The sequence below is a fragment of the Lotus japonicus genome, chromosome 4 (genome assembly GCF_012489685.1).
Source record: "Lotus japonicus ecotype B-129 chromosome 4, LjGifu_v1.2".
In the NCBI taxonomy this organism is placed as follows: domain Eukaryota; kingdom Viridiplantae; phylum Streptophyta; class Magnoliopsida; order Fabales; family Fabaceae; genus Lotus; species Lotus japonicus.
The window spans coordinates 18,685,547-18,699,889 of record NC_080044.1 but is presented as its reverse complement, the minus strand read 5'-3'; the positions used below and the strand labels follow the sequence as shown (position 1 = coordinate 18,699,889).

The following is a 14,343-nucleotide window of genomic DNA, read 5'->3' as shown; positions in this document are numbered from 1 at the left end:
TTTTCTTCCACTTTTTATTTATTCATTTGTTTTAACTCTTCATGTTTAACTGCAGTCAAAAACCATTTCTAAACACGTATATATCAAATCATGTGGCAAGAGACTAGGTTTAGGTCTCACCACCCTAGGAAAATGAGTCTTCAATTTTATATTCATTCAAAATGCCAGCTCTGCCTGTGATCCAAACTCATGAGGCAGATTCCAAATCATTTTAAACCATGAAATATAAAATTAATAATTAAGATTTTTGTAAGAAAAGAGGATAACAACTTGGTAGCCAGAATAAAAATCTTAAAATCCAATTGCACACAATATGACAGTTATACTGGGTCCCATACCCATTACTCTGTCCACACTTCCTCTCCTCTTTATATACATCATTCAATCCCCAACTTCTCTTCTCTAATCACACGTAACATGCTCTCACCATCTTTCACCACCGCCACCACTTTCTCCGGCCAAATTGCAACTTCGCCGACAGGCCACGTCAGATCCCGGCCAGTACTCGCATTCGCCACCGCCACCGAAGCAGACTACCGACCTACACCTTCTTTGCATCTGAGCACCCACGGCGACAGCGGCATGGCTTCTTGCTCATCATCGCTCTACGAGATTCTCGGAATCGCCGCTGCCGCGTCAGACCAGGAGATCAAGGCGGCGTACCGGCGGCTTGCTAGAGTCCGTCACCCTAACGTGGCGGCGGTTGATCGGAAGGACTCGTCGGCGGACGAGTTCATGAAGATCCACGCTGCATACTCGACGTTATCTGATCCTGAGAAGCGTGCCAGCTATGATCGGAGTATGAACCGGCGGAGGCGGCCGCTGACGGCAGCGGTGACGTCGAGATTTTCCGGTTACAAAGGACGGAACTGGGAAACGGACCAGTGCTGGTAGCGGATCTGAGGCGTAGTTATTGGATCACCTTTGATTTTACTTATTACTAATTAATTAATTAATAGTTATTGACCAGATTGTGTACTGATACTGTATATGAATACGATTGTGTGTACAAATATTGTGTATAAGTACGATTGTGTGTACATACATAAGAGAATCAGTTGTTGAATAATGTCTTTTATGACGGTTTTAAACAGTCACAACTCACAAATGTAGGTGTTCAAGGTGTTTATCATGGTCGAATTGTTCATAAATTATCTTTATTGAGCTTGAGGTAATGTTTGAAAACAGGACGGAACAGAACAGGACGGAACGAACAGAACGTAATGCGATTGAACAGGACAAAAATGTTTTGTACACTGTGTTTGGCAACACATCACAAATAGAACAAACAAATAATTAATTACATATGTACCCTGTCATGTTTTAAAACCTAAAAAATTGATTAAATTCTATCATAAACTTTATCATATGAACGGCTGCAACTTGCACCAGCAATCTCTACCTTTTATACATGTATGTTAATTATGTTGTTACCTTTTCGTCTTTCATAGATATATACAATTATAGATAACATTGCAGATTTGCAGTAGGGAGATTGTTTCACCCAATTTCAATTTTCATTGTTACCCCTTTTCTTTCGTGATTGACAGATTTGATGTGGGTAATACATTTCATTTTTGGGTAAGCAACATGGGTAATACATGTTTGACAGAAACGTAAATGGAGGAAATGGGGGAGATGTGGGTGGTGTGAGATCATGGGTGACGGCTCTCGACAGATGTGCACATTGAGTGAGTGGACAAGGGGAGACAAGAGAACAAATTTAGGGGTAATTTAGTTAGTGTAAATATTTTAATTGAGTGTCCTGTTCTGTTCTCTTCCGTTCCACCCTTTTTCAGGGAACCAAAGTGTCCCGTACTTAGAGCATTTTATCATGTTCTGTTCCCTCTACCAAACACTATGTACCTATCAGAGGTGTTTCAAGTGCTGAATTCTATGCATGTTTCTTATGGCTCGCTTCTCCGCAAAACTTTGAATAAATTCTCAAGTGAAGCTAACAAATTTCTATTCTTTTTCAGTACCTTAATCCAAAATTAAATTATTTTTATATTTATAATTTTGTAACTTTTAATTTATTAATGTAAAAATAATAATATATTGATTTGACCGATTATCAATTATAATTTTACTGTAAAGTCAAAATTATTTTGTTACTCATATAAATTTAAGAAAAAAGTGAACAAATTTATAGGTGAAAATATTGGTCTTACACAATTTTTATTGAAAGAATCAACATGAGAACAACATCCTCATGCAACAAAATACAATGGATCTCCAAGAACCCAAAGAACAAGCCTCAAACCCTACCAAAAAGCCATAAAAAGCACAAGAAGAAACCCAAACCCCACTAACCTACCCAACGACGCCGATACTACGAACCATACATATTAGGATGATTGTCCTTTAGCTAAGCCTGCAAGCCCTCAAGCATGACCTCTTCATCTCCCTCAAAACCAAGCCCTAGTTCCTTTCCCAAAGCCCAAACCTGTTGAGCCCTTGTCCTCACCCTTGGCGTCCCATCCCAAGAACCAAGAGTCAAGAGAACATGTTTGGTCTTCTTATTGCAGCTCCCTTTGGCTTTCCCCTCCTTCGTTTTGACCCTTCTTGAGGAGTGACACAAACCTGACTAACATCATCATCGACTGCAATACCACTCCTAAAGCCATCCTGGATATTGGTATTCCTTGCATCAACAACTTGTGAGACCCTTGCTTGATCCGGAGAGAAATCTTTAACCTCGTGCTCACCTACCATAACCTGTTGAAGACTAGCGTCGCTCGCTCCCCAAGAGTCCTCTTTCGCCGCCTTCTGAGTGTCACCACATACCTGCTCCGATCTGAGCCAAACATTGTTAATCTGCACCACCCACCTTGTTCCCATGCGGAGAGAACCCACTAACCAATTATGGACCCACCCAACCATAAGGACTGTGACCTCCTAACACCCATCAACGTAAGGATAATACCCCCCATGCCACCACCCAAGACTCGCAAACGCTGGTACTGGCACGTAATAAGAAGAAACCAAGCCATGCGTTGGAGTTGCAGGAACTATGCACAACGGTGTCGTTCCATCACCTGGCAAACCTTCCGCATTAAACCCACATCTGCATTTTTAACCACATGTCTCGCTTCCGCCGTCACCGACATTGCCTCCTCTGTAGCACCTTTGCTCTCACCGCAAACAAGGTGACTCATGCGCCCAGGATCTGAATTGTTGAAGCTTTGAATCTGGTAGCAAACCAAGCTCGATGGAGCCACATGGGCCAACGAAAAAGCGTTGTGATCTTCTGGAACCTGCTCGCCTCGCACGGCTTCCACCGCATACGGTTTTGGAACAAACAATTGTCGATGTTGTCGAAGAAAAGACCACTTGCGTCCCATTACGATTACCTAAAGGTTTCTCTTCATGATTTGCGTTCTCCGCCTGCGGTTTTGAACCTGCCACCTGCTCCACCGCCACTGGAGACGAAACCTCTCGGGCTATGTTGGCTTCTCTCGAAACTGAAGATCTGTTCCAATCAGATTCAGGACGATACTGATCTCGCTCTGAAGAAGACTCCCCCACCACGGTTTCTGGTTTCCGCGCCGTTGAAACCCCATTAGAAAAAACCACTAGTCCCACCATTTCCAGAAGCACAATAAAGAGCCAACCATCGATCATGGCTTCAATCGTCAACTACTAAGACGGAATCTCAGACACTTCAATGAGCATTCGCCTAAAATCCAAACTCTCCTTCCGCAATGTCTTGTCGTCAAACGAAACTACCCACCGAATTATCCAATGATGCAAAGAAGGTTGAGTTCCAAGCACCCACTGACACCCTCCATGCTCTAACCCATAAGAGATGACTGTTGCCAACCTCCAACCCCTGACACAAATATACTTTCTCAAAGCTTTCTTTCAAGAAATCCCTCACCTCAGCCAGCATAAAGCGCATATCTTCACCTATCTCAAACTCCAACAACACCTTAATTGCCCCAAGCCGCTTCACTCTGAACAAAAAACTACTCTGCCTAAGGACGAATTCCTGAAGAGACACCACGTAATCAACGTTGTCCATGATAGCAATCGCACAACGCTCAATCTATTGCTTTTCCTCCTGATCCACGCTGTATTCCACCACCCTACCTCCCGCATAAGTCCTTCGACGCTTCCATGAAGAGCTTTCTCTTACAGCACATTTCCGACCTCAGAACACAAACCTCGATAACCTCACAACTCGCCTCTCCTTCCTTGCCCCCTCTGACACCTCACTAGGAGAATGATATTTTGCCTTAGGAACATACTTGTATGATACTACCTTTGTTCCATTTACCAAGCATTTTAAAAGACTTTATATATTAGTCAAATAAGTTTTACAATTCATTGACACTTCATCTTCTTTTACATCTCATCTCCACTTTTTTTCTCCGTGTGTCTCTCTTTATATTTTCAATCGGGTAAATAGCCAACTTGGTCCCTGAATGTGTCAACCGCCTTCCAGTTGGTCCCTAAACTTCTAAAATGCATCCCGCTGTCCCTAGATGTGATAAAATGCATTCAAATTAGTCTCTCGTGTTAAAAATCTTAACAGGGTTAACAGAATGCTGACATGGAATTTTTTTTCCATGTTGAAAGGTCCACGTGTAAAATTAAAGTTGAGGAAAAAAATTAACATCAATTTAGTCCCTCTAAAATTAACATAATTTAACTTAAAAAAAAAAATCTAAATCTTCTTCATCTTCTTCATCCCAACTCCATGACCCTAATGCAAACCTAGCAATCTCAATCCCCATCATATTTTTCTTCTTAGCCCCATGCCTCTGATGTAAACCCAGCAACCCTAGCCCCCTTATCCCTCGTATATCACCCTCTATCTTTCTCTCTCGTGTATCCCTCAATCTCTGCGACCCTCACCATATGCTTCCTCTGCAACATGTTTATGGGTATGAAAGTTTTGAACTTTTTGCACTATCTTCCTCATAGTTCCTCAAACAACTAAGCTCTTCAACCACTCTCATCTTCCACACCGCACCCCACTTCTCTTACCTGAAGAAGTCTCAGATTAGATCTGTGCAAAAATCTCCAAGCTTTCACTTTTTTTTTGAACACTGGCCAAATCTGAACAAAAAGGCATCAACGGAGAGAAGGGAGCGCCGTGGTGGTTCGATCAGAAGTGGGTCGCCGAAATTAGAGAACCTAACAAGCGTTCCAGGATTTGGCTCGGTTCCTCACCATCATGGAAACCCAGATTGTGCCTCTTCTTAACCCAGATTCTTAGTGTTCAAGCTTGCAGGGTTGAAGCGATGGTTATTTAATGGTGTTTGTGGAACAAGGTGGTTTCGGCATTGCCGGAGAATCCAACAGCGGGTGAAGCAGCCAGGGCTTGCTTCGTGGGGTTCAACGATGCTGATGCTGAAGGGTCGGGTTGGATTCGGTTACAGGGGAAATTGGGGATTAGTGGATTACTTTTTGACATTTTTTGAAACACGTTGCTTTAGTTCTTGTATTTTTGCTTCTCTAGTATTATATTTTTCTCCATTGATGTGATCTATTGCCTGTTATCGCCGATTCCTGTTAATTGATGCTCATAGTGTATAATAATAAGGACACGAAAGAACTTTGTGTTGCACAAGTGTTGTGTAGATGAATTTAGTATTTTCCAGAAAAGTGTTTTTGATTTTTTGGTTTGCAATAAGGTTGTATTTATAGACCTGAGATTAATCGCTTTTAGACTTGAATAATCCATACACAACATTGAAAATCGAAAGAGTGGTGGTGGTGGAATGGGTGGACGGTTGGGGAAGAAGGTGGGAGGAAGAGAGGGTGATGGTGGTGGGCAGAGGTAGAGGAAGAGGAAGATGGGGGAGAGAAAAAACTTATTTTCCTAGGGACTAAATTGAAGTCTTTAAAACTTTTCCAACATTTAAATGCCACATAAGCTTTAGCTTTGACAAAAAAAAATTCCATGTCAGCATTCCGTTAACGTTTGTTAAGATTTTAACGTCAGGGACTAACTTGAGGTGCCCACTAGGGTGGGTAACTTTTATTTTGGTCCACCGATGCACCATGCTTAATACACCATTAGATCCAAGAATCTTGGAATATTCTTTATTTTAACAGTTAGGATTTGATGATGATTAAAAGGGTAAAAATGAAAATTTACAACCCTCTTCTTTCTCCCTGCTCCTGGCTTGCTCGCCGGCAACACCCTCCACGGCTCCAAGCACACAGCACAACACAGCTCTCTCTTCACTTGATTCGCTCTTACATTTATTCCTCACCAATACTCTTCGTTTTCCACCTCAATCAATGGCTTCATATCTCGCCGTCAAGCGCTTCCTCTCCTCCGGCCACCTCTTCAGGTCTCTGTTTCGCCCCGCTGCTTCTGCTTCCCGCTCCTTCAACACCAACGCCATGCACCGTTTTGCTTCAACGCTTGAGTTTTGGGTTTCAGGGTGAAGTGTTTGGTACTGGCAAGGGTTTTGGGTTGGGGAGTGCGACTTCAATTTGGGGTTTTGATTCAGAGCCTGATTCATGATGTGGGGTCTGGTACGCCGTCGATGCTCAGGCGAGGAGAGTGACGATTCGGACGGAGAGAAAGGTGAAGGGGTCGCTGTTGATGTCTTTGGTTTCAACGCCATCGGTGAAGGAAGGATTGGCGGCGACAGATTCTTCGGGTCGTCCACAAATCTAGTGTTTCGACCCACCCCTGAATTGGGGCTTCTCTCTCACATGTTCATTCTCCAGCCAAGGCCACCGCGCCGCGCTCCGGAACCACCAGGCCGCGCCTCCATCACCACGATCTTCCCCTGTTTCTTCTTCGTTTCTTTTTTTTTCCTCTTACCCAGTGCGTGTTTGTTTCTTTTTATAAAAAAAGGGTGAGATTTCTTTAATTAAAAAACAATGTAATCAAATGTAAGGTATTTCATAGATGTGAATTTTGATGGAGAAATTATCATTGTGTTTTTCTACAACATTTCCAGTTCAGATCAAGAAAAATGGAACATCAATGGTAATTTGGGAGCAAGTATGGAGGGGAGAGGGGAAGGAAGAAGAAGAAAGAGGGGAAAAAGTCTAAAATAACCCTCTGGTGCACCGGTGGACCAAAAAGAAAGTTGCCCACTATAGTGGACACCCTAACTTGAATGCATTTTGCACATCTAGGGACCGCAGGATGCATTTTAGAAGCTTAGGGACCAACTTGAAGGCGGTTGACACATTCAAGGACCAAGTTGGCTATTTACCCATTTTCAATCACATCATTTATGATATCTCTCATTTGCCCCTTTATCTTAATCTCATAGGATGTATCATATGAGAAAATCTCTCTTATGTGAAAAAGATAAGAATGATTTTTTTACCATTGCATTTAAATGGACGGATTAGATTATAACAATTACTTAAATAACTCCCGTTCTCAAACTCGTTTTTTGAAAGTTTTGTTTTCTATCACGTTCATTCAATCCTTGTTCTTGTTCGTGAGGCCACCGCAATGTATTCCTTTTTGTATCCCCCCTGCATCTTCTGAAAGTTGTCATTCTTCATCACGTTTCTCTGTTTGTCGAGCTGTGTTGTGCCGCCACCGCAACCGTTCATTGAGCGACGTCCTCCCATGTTACACTGCTTCTTGTTCTTCTTCCTACAACCAAACCCTAGACTACCACCCCTCCGCCGCGAATCACAGTCTCCAATTGCTCAGGGGGTGATGGGGTTGCTTAGCAGTGATCCACTTTAGAATGAAGGATGAGGTAATTTAACCTAGTGCAAAACAAATGATACATTTTAGTCCTTTATTTTCCATTGCTGATCCAGACTAATTCTGAAGAACATGCGTTTTCATAGTTCGATTGGAGTTATTTATGATATATGTTCTTTCATATGGTGTGATTTTTCTGTTCTGAGTTTCTAGATTTTCGGTATATGGTTCATTGTTAGATGGGTTTTGAATTGGAACTCGAAAAACTCACCTTATTTGTATGTGGATTTGTTGCTAATAGTTGTTGACTTATTTCCGTTTGATGCATTATTTTTTTGATGGCTTTGAAGCTAAATAAACATTACTGTTGTAAATTTGTGATTTAATTTCAAACATATGCGGTTTTGACAGCGTGCCTGCATTAATTCACATGTTCTCGGGTAACTGTTAATGCCGCAAGGATAATTTTCTGCACGATTGGAGTCACCGTGCACGGATAATTTTCTGCACGATTGGAGTCACCGTGCTGTCCAAATGTTTTTTTTATCCTTGGCATATCAAACTAGTTTACTTTCATATAAATGGTAAACTAATAATATATTATGGTTTCACTATAGGAGTGTATAGAATGAATCAGTAAATGAACTCATGGTTGTCAAACTCAGTTAGTCTACATTTTTAGTCAGGAAAATTGAGTTAAATTGTGTACTTGTTTTTTATTATTATCAGATTTGGTAAATTGTTTCGTCTTTTGCTCAACTTGCATGGAATGGTGAGTTTATGCCTGATTTTGGGAGTCTGATTGAGCAAAAAATAATGGCCCCACAAGTCCCCAAAAATATAGTGTTTCCCATGTTAGGTTATTTTTGTTCCCTATCTCTGTAAAATTTCTGCGAAAGGAAGACAATTGCTGTATGTTGTGCCTTTCTTGTCATTGTAGAGACCATTGTGGTTCCTTTACGCGTTTACTGTACCCTCTCTTTGTTCCCCTTTCACTTGATTCGCATTTGATTTTCGGGAAATTCATTTCTTTTCAGTTTCTTGATGTTCACTGTCAAAAGGATGGGTGGGATCGCCCATAAAAATGAGTTTTCTCCCGGCGTGTTGCACGCAAAAACGGGTCAAACCTGGAAATAATTGGATCCGCCATAATTGCATATTCGTGATTATGGTGCAATTAAGTGAGTAAAAGTGCGATCACGGCGCAATTAAGCCATAGTGCAATTTTGTATGCGACTTTACTAGGGGGTCGCTAATCGCACAATCATGTGATTAAGCGATTAAAATCCCGATTTTGACTACAATGGTCCTTCATCCTTATGTCTCTGTGATTCCATCCTCGCGCTGCTGTAAGTCCATCTTTGTGCCGTTGCACTGCTGCATCGCATAGCCTACACAGGTCCATCACTGTTTCTGAGTGAATACCTTGCGTTTGTTCGTGGGAGGGGATGAAACAAACCCATCCCTCTCAGTTTATGAACTATTTTATTTAGTTTTTGGGTAATTGTTCATTGTCTATCAATTTTGTGTTTATCTCAGTGCATGCCTTTTTATCTGCAGTGGGTGAACTTTCATATTTTTCCACTGTAGTTAAATGTTTTCCATGATGCAAGTGCTAGTTGTGTGTTTCACACTGTACATGTCTTTTTTGTGTCCGATCGTAACCAATACTGTTACACTCTATTATCCTGGTTTGAGTTGGATTGTTTAATATTTATTATGTTAATGGTATTATATTCTTTCTGCATATTATGGTAAGTTTTATCAATATTTTTTATATTAGGTGAACTTCTTGAGTCTGAGTCAAGTCTATGACTCTCCACGAGTTTACGTAGACTCGCCAGTTCAACAACCTTGTTTATGAAAAACACTTTATGAAATGTCTTGAAACTTGAACTGGTGCTGCTTGTGTCAGTAAATTATGTCAAAACTATATTAAGAACATTATTTTAATTGCTTTCTTAATCTTAGAATAAGTATTCTCTAGAGTGCCACTAAGGTGGTGATATTTTCCCATGACTCCAAGACAAAGGATTGATGAAGTCCATCTGTATATGGATAAGGGTGAGTTAATTTAACAACTTAGGTGATGAAGTCCCTCATGGTCTCACTGCTAGCTCGTAACCTCTCTGTGTTACTTTCTACTGTTCTCTTCAATTCGACTGATAGTGTTTACACCGACATCAATGTTCTTCTCCCCAAAGAGTATTGGGATTACGAGTCTCTCACCGTTCAATGGGGGTAAACGTTTCAAAACCTAATCTCTCTGCTGTTTCTGTACACCAAAAGCACAATTCATCGTGAAGGAAAATTTATTGTGTGTATGTAGTTCCTTAGCTGTTGTTTTCTTCCTCGTTCATTTTTGGATGAGTTCAATAGCTTCAGCAATTTCATCTCGTATTTTATAGTTACCAATTTAGGGATGAGAAATTATGCCATTAGATTGTAGTTATATCCTTTTGATTGGATCTTATGCCTTCACATAGCTAGTGGGGAATCATCTTGTATACTGTGAAATTAATTGATCAAATTTGTTCTTTGAATCCCAAATAAAGCTTCTTGTGCCAAAAAATTTCCCTTGCTCACTTCTGCACAACGCAAGGCACTCTTCCTTTTGTTTTTTTTATCTTTATTCGTTTCTCATTCAGGAATTTTAGAATTTACCACCAATGAAGGTGTTCTGCTTTTGTGGCCACCAAAAACTAATTGAAACATTCTATTAGAATTAGAATTACTTGCCAATTCTTCACATTGTAAATAGTTTAGTGTATTGTATTGCTTACCAGTGCTTAGTGTATTGCTTTGTCATACCTTCAATGAAGGAAATCATTGTGCATTTCGATTCTTGATTCTATTTTATTAATTGTTTTATATCTATCTGTTTTTGAATTAGACACTTAGGCTTAGCCTTGCCCAGGCTCCACAAAATTCCTGGCTCCGCCACTGCTGATAAGCTATTTGAAAATGTGGTTCAAGAAGTGTCTTATTACCTAAGCTTGCATCATTCTCGCTTCTACTAATTCATGTATTTTCTGACTTCTTTTAGGCGTTTGGGTTGAGGACACACAACGTCTCCAAATAGGAGCAAAAAGAATTCATTTTGCAACTGGCAGAGGTAAATATACTGGTAGCATATCCTGCTATGTAGGACTAATATTCTGGTGTCTCCGGCATTCATGTAGGACTAATATTTGCTTGAATCCATGTCTCCCCTATTGATTTCTATGCCTGAATTCATGTATTTGGTATTATTTATCAATTTATAAATTTATGTACTTACTTTTCACTTAGATTTATGTCTTTTGATTGTAGAATGTCATTTGTTACTTATGTGTACTGAATGATGGCTCTTTCACATTCTATTGCCCAGTTGATCTTATTGGTGGGTGGATCTAGTTCATCCATGCTTTCCGATCTTTACCTAATTTATTTTTTTTGGAATTACAGGAGTACTGTAAAGGATTAGAGTCATTGGTACAAAATGCTTCAACACCAAATTGTACAATCCCCTGCGAGGCTAGGCCTTACGAATCCTAACTCACCATCGATTCCAAACCCTACCCCTTCGAAGCCCCCTCCTACACAAACGCATAACAACCAAGACCGCCATTCGGCAACCCCTTCTGCTGCTCTACTCTCTCTTCTCCCACCCCTCCCCAGAGCACAAGCAATTCTTGTTCAAATGGCTTCCTTGACATCTAAGCTTTTTGAAGTATCATCCAACAGATCTGTTTGGGTCACTGCATTCCGCGGATCAATCCCAACCTTCCTTTCTTCCCAGGCCCAAGCACATTCGTCTACCCCATTGGAGTCTTCTCCTTCCTCCACCAAAGAAATCATTTCACTTTTCTCTACCCTTCAAACCCAAATTGTTGAAGCTATAACTGAACTCCAAGAAATTCTTGATCTACAGGATGCTAAGCAGAAGATTGACCGGGAAATTTGCTCAAAGGATATGGCACTTCTTGGATTGGCTAACAAACTCAAAGATTCTGAGCGCGGACTTGACATTCTTGTTGATTATTACTCTGATTATCGTCGCAGCAAGAGAACGAAATTAGGAGATGGTAGTGAAGATGATTCTTTGACTTCCTCGACTGTATCATCCCAGCTGAAGCTGTCAGATATATTGTCATATGCCCATCGTATAAGTTATACCACCTTTGCTCCACCAGAATTTGGAGCTGGGCAGGCTCCTCTCCGTGGTGCAATGCCACCCGCACCACAAGATGAACAAATGAGAGCTTCACAGTTATATAATTTTGCAGACCTTGATATTGGATTGCCTAAAGCAGTTGAAACGAAGGAGAAAACAATTGAGGCTATTGTGGAACCTCCACCTCAACAATCTGTGGATACAAATCCACTTGCAAATTTGTCTGCAATTCAAGGGTTGCTTCCTCCAAATTTTGCTGTGCCACCTGGTTGGAAGCCTGGAATGCCTGTACAATTGCCTATGGATATACCAATTAAGCCTCCACCTGGGTGGAAACCAGGGGATCCTGTGCCATTGCCTCCCATGGACTCACTTCCAGTACCAAGATTTGAGGAACAACAGTTACACCCCCACATTCCTCAGCCCAAGCAGCCAGAAGTTATTCAAGTGCAGCATGTTAATCTGGATCTTGGAGGAAGTGACAGTAGTGATTATAGTAGTGATGAAGCCAGCTCTGATGATGAAGATTGAGGATTCAATGATTGATCATCTCAAATTGACAACTTTACAGGTGAGGGGTTTTGTTTATGAAATATCTTTAATTTAAAATAGTTGGAACTTGGAAATGAATGATTGATATGAATCTCCAGCATCAAATTTAGCCTTCTAGTAATTTGCACATTCTGCACTTAATAGTTTTCACTGGCCTATGTTGTATGTCCTGTCCGTTAACACCTAGTAGGCTCTTACTGTTTCTATGTAGGCTCTACAAAGCAGAAAACATATCCATGCTTTATAGTCGTGTATGTTTCAATAAGCTCTTCATGTGTGCAAGTGGAGGTTTGTGTTTTTACAAGCTACAGAGGTGTTTAATAGGGACAATGATGTATCATATCAGCCTAATTTTATATGGTTCTGAACTTCTGATGATTAGCATTTTTTCATTAACAAATGAAATACTCTAAGTTTAGAAATAAGACACATTTTGAAAACCTGTTTTTGGCTGGGTCATAAAAATAAGTTTAGAAAAAGAGACATTTTTAGTATAACAACCAGAGCCTTTATCCTCTGTGGAGTCAACTGCATGAAGTATACGACAGCATATTTAATTAATTGATAAGTTATAATAGTTCATTTTTGAGGATTTACCTCCTCTTCCTAGCACATTCTCACCCAATTATGCCTTCTTCCTGTCTCAAAATCACATGTAGTAGTAACCATTTTACTCAGATAAATACTCAACTCATTTTGCCCAGCACCATTGTTCACTCTTTTACCAACTACAAATCTAGCATTTACTGATTTACCTTTCATTATTTCACATTCTTTTATGACTAAATTCTCACCACTCACCCATTTTTCATACCCACAAGCATCCACCTCACTCATTCACAGGTACTCTTATTTACTCCTTTTTTTTTTGACACAGCATGCTCTTCTCATACACTTATTTGGGATGCTGTGCACATCAAAGGATTCTTCATGATCATGCTTATATACAGTGGACCTAAGCACTCAGCTGAATTTTTTACTCTCATGCATATTGATGCTCAGATTACACAAGCTGGAGAAGGAGTTTAAGCATCCCTGGTCATCTGATATAAATAATTATCTGTCAATTTGAGAAATTTACCCATTGCTCATTGAGTCATTGGTAACCCACCAACTTTTCATTTCTTTACTAGTTATTTTACTTTTTTGTTTAAACTCAAACTGTAGAAGATACATGTAGTTAGATGATTCTGTCTATTTTGTTCGTAACTATTGTTCTGATGATTTCCGGATTTTTTAGAGGGTGCTGATGGATTTAATGTTTTGATCTGAAACAGTAAAATGAAAAACTTGGTGATGATCCCTCTATTTTATGGCTGATCATTGTATGGCTTATCGATTACAGCATCAAATTTTGGCATGATGCTGTGATGTCCCTGTTTATCTGTTTTCGGTTCTTCTTTGGCGATGGTATTGTTCATTAGATACAATTTTATCAATTAAAAGAGAAAGAAGGTATCTAATGTCCATATTTTGATCTCGATCTCATCTAAAAATGTACATGTTTAAATATCAGAAAATTATAAACAACTCACGCCTATTTTTCAATTAAGACACCCCTTCAAATCTTGAAAAAACTCATCTGTCTTGGCCCTTTTTTTGTTTTTGCAAAATTTATCAATCCACTCATCTTTACTTTATACAAAGAATAGCCCGTGGGGGCTCAGAAAAATAACGAGAATCAGTGTAGTGTCGTGGTGGTGCTATGAGGTGGCGATTTATTGTATAGAATATGCCTATTTATTGACCATAGATGTGAACCGATTGACCACTATCTACGAGAAGATAAGATTCTATCGTTCAAGGGCAAGGGGAGAAATAGGCGTGGCTTGCCTAGATCTCATATTTCCCGTGTAGTCTGTCCGTCAAACCAACAACTATCTTCTCTAAGTGTTAGAGATATTCTTTCTTTCGGTTGGTGGGGAGGGGAATGTCCAAGGATCAATACCTGAAAGATGTAATTTATTTTTCCGATGGTAATAAAAAGAATTTA

At 40.1% G+C, this 14,343-nt stretch overlaps 2 protein-coding genes across 2 annotated transcripts; both read left to right on the top strand.

Moving 5' to 3' along the window:
• The first annotated feature begins 385 nt into the window (after positions 1-385).
• On the top strand, positions 386-1,108 carry LOC130715554 (chaperone protein dnaJ 11, chloroplastic-like). Its single transcript, XM_057565670.1, has one exon. It carries the CDS (start codon positions 418-420, stop codon positions 892-894), a length of 477 nt encoding a protein of 158 aa, XP_057421653.1. The 5' UTR covers positions 386-417; the 3' UTR covers positions 895-1,108.
• Positions 1,109-7,373: 6,265 nt separating this feature from the next.
• LOC130711475 (mediator of RNA polymerase II transcription subunit 4-like) lies at positions 7,374-13,658 on the top strand. The gene is made up of 4 exons (XM_057561112.1): positions 7,374-7,694; positions 10,689-10,757; positions 11,090-12,369; positions 13,228-13,658. Exon 3 carries the CDS (start codon positions 11,124-11,126, stop codon positions 12,327-12,329), a length of 1,206 nt encoding a protein of 401 aa, XP_057417095.1. The 5' UTR covers positions 7,374-7,694; positions 10,689-10,757; positions 11,090-11,123; the 3' UTR covers positions 12,330-12,369; positions 13,228-13,658.
• Positions 13,659-14,343: the final 685 nt, after the last annotated feature.

Coding starts and splice junctions, on each gene's coding strand:
- LOC130715554 (XM_057565670.1), top strand. CDS start 418: ATGCTCTCACCATCTTTCACCACCGCCACCACTTTCTCCGGCCAAATT.
- LOC130711475 (XM_057561112.1), top strand. CDS start 11,124: ATGCTTCAACACCAAATTGTACAATCCCCTGCGAGGCTAGGCCTTACG.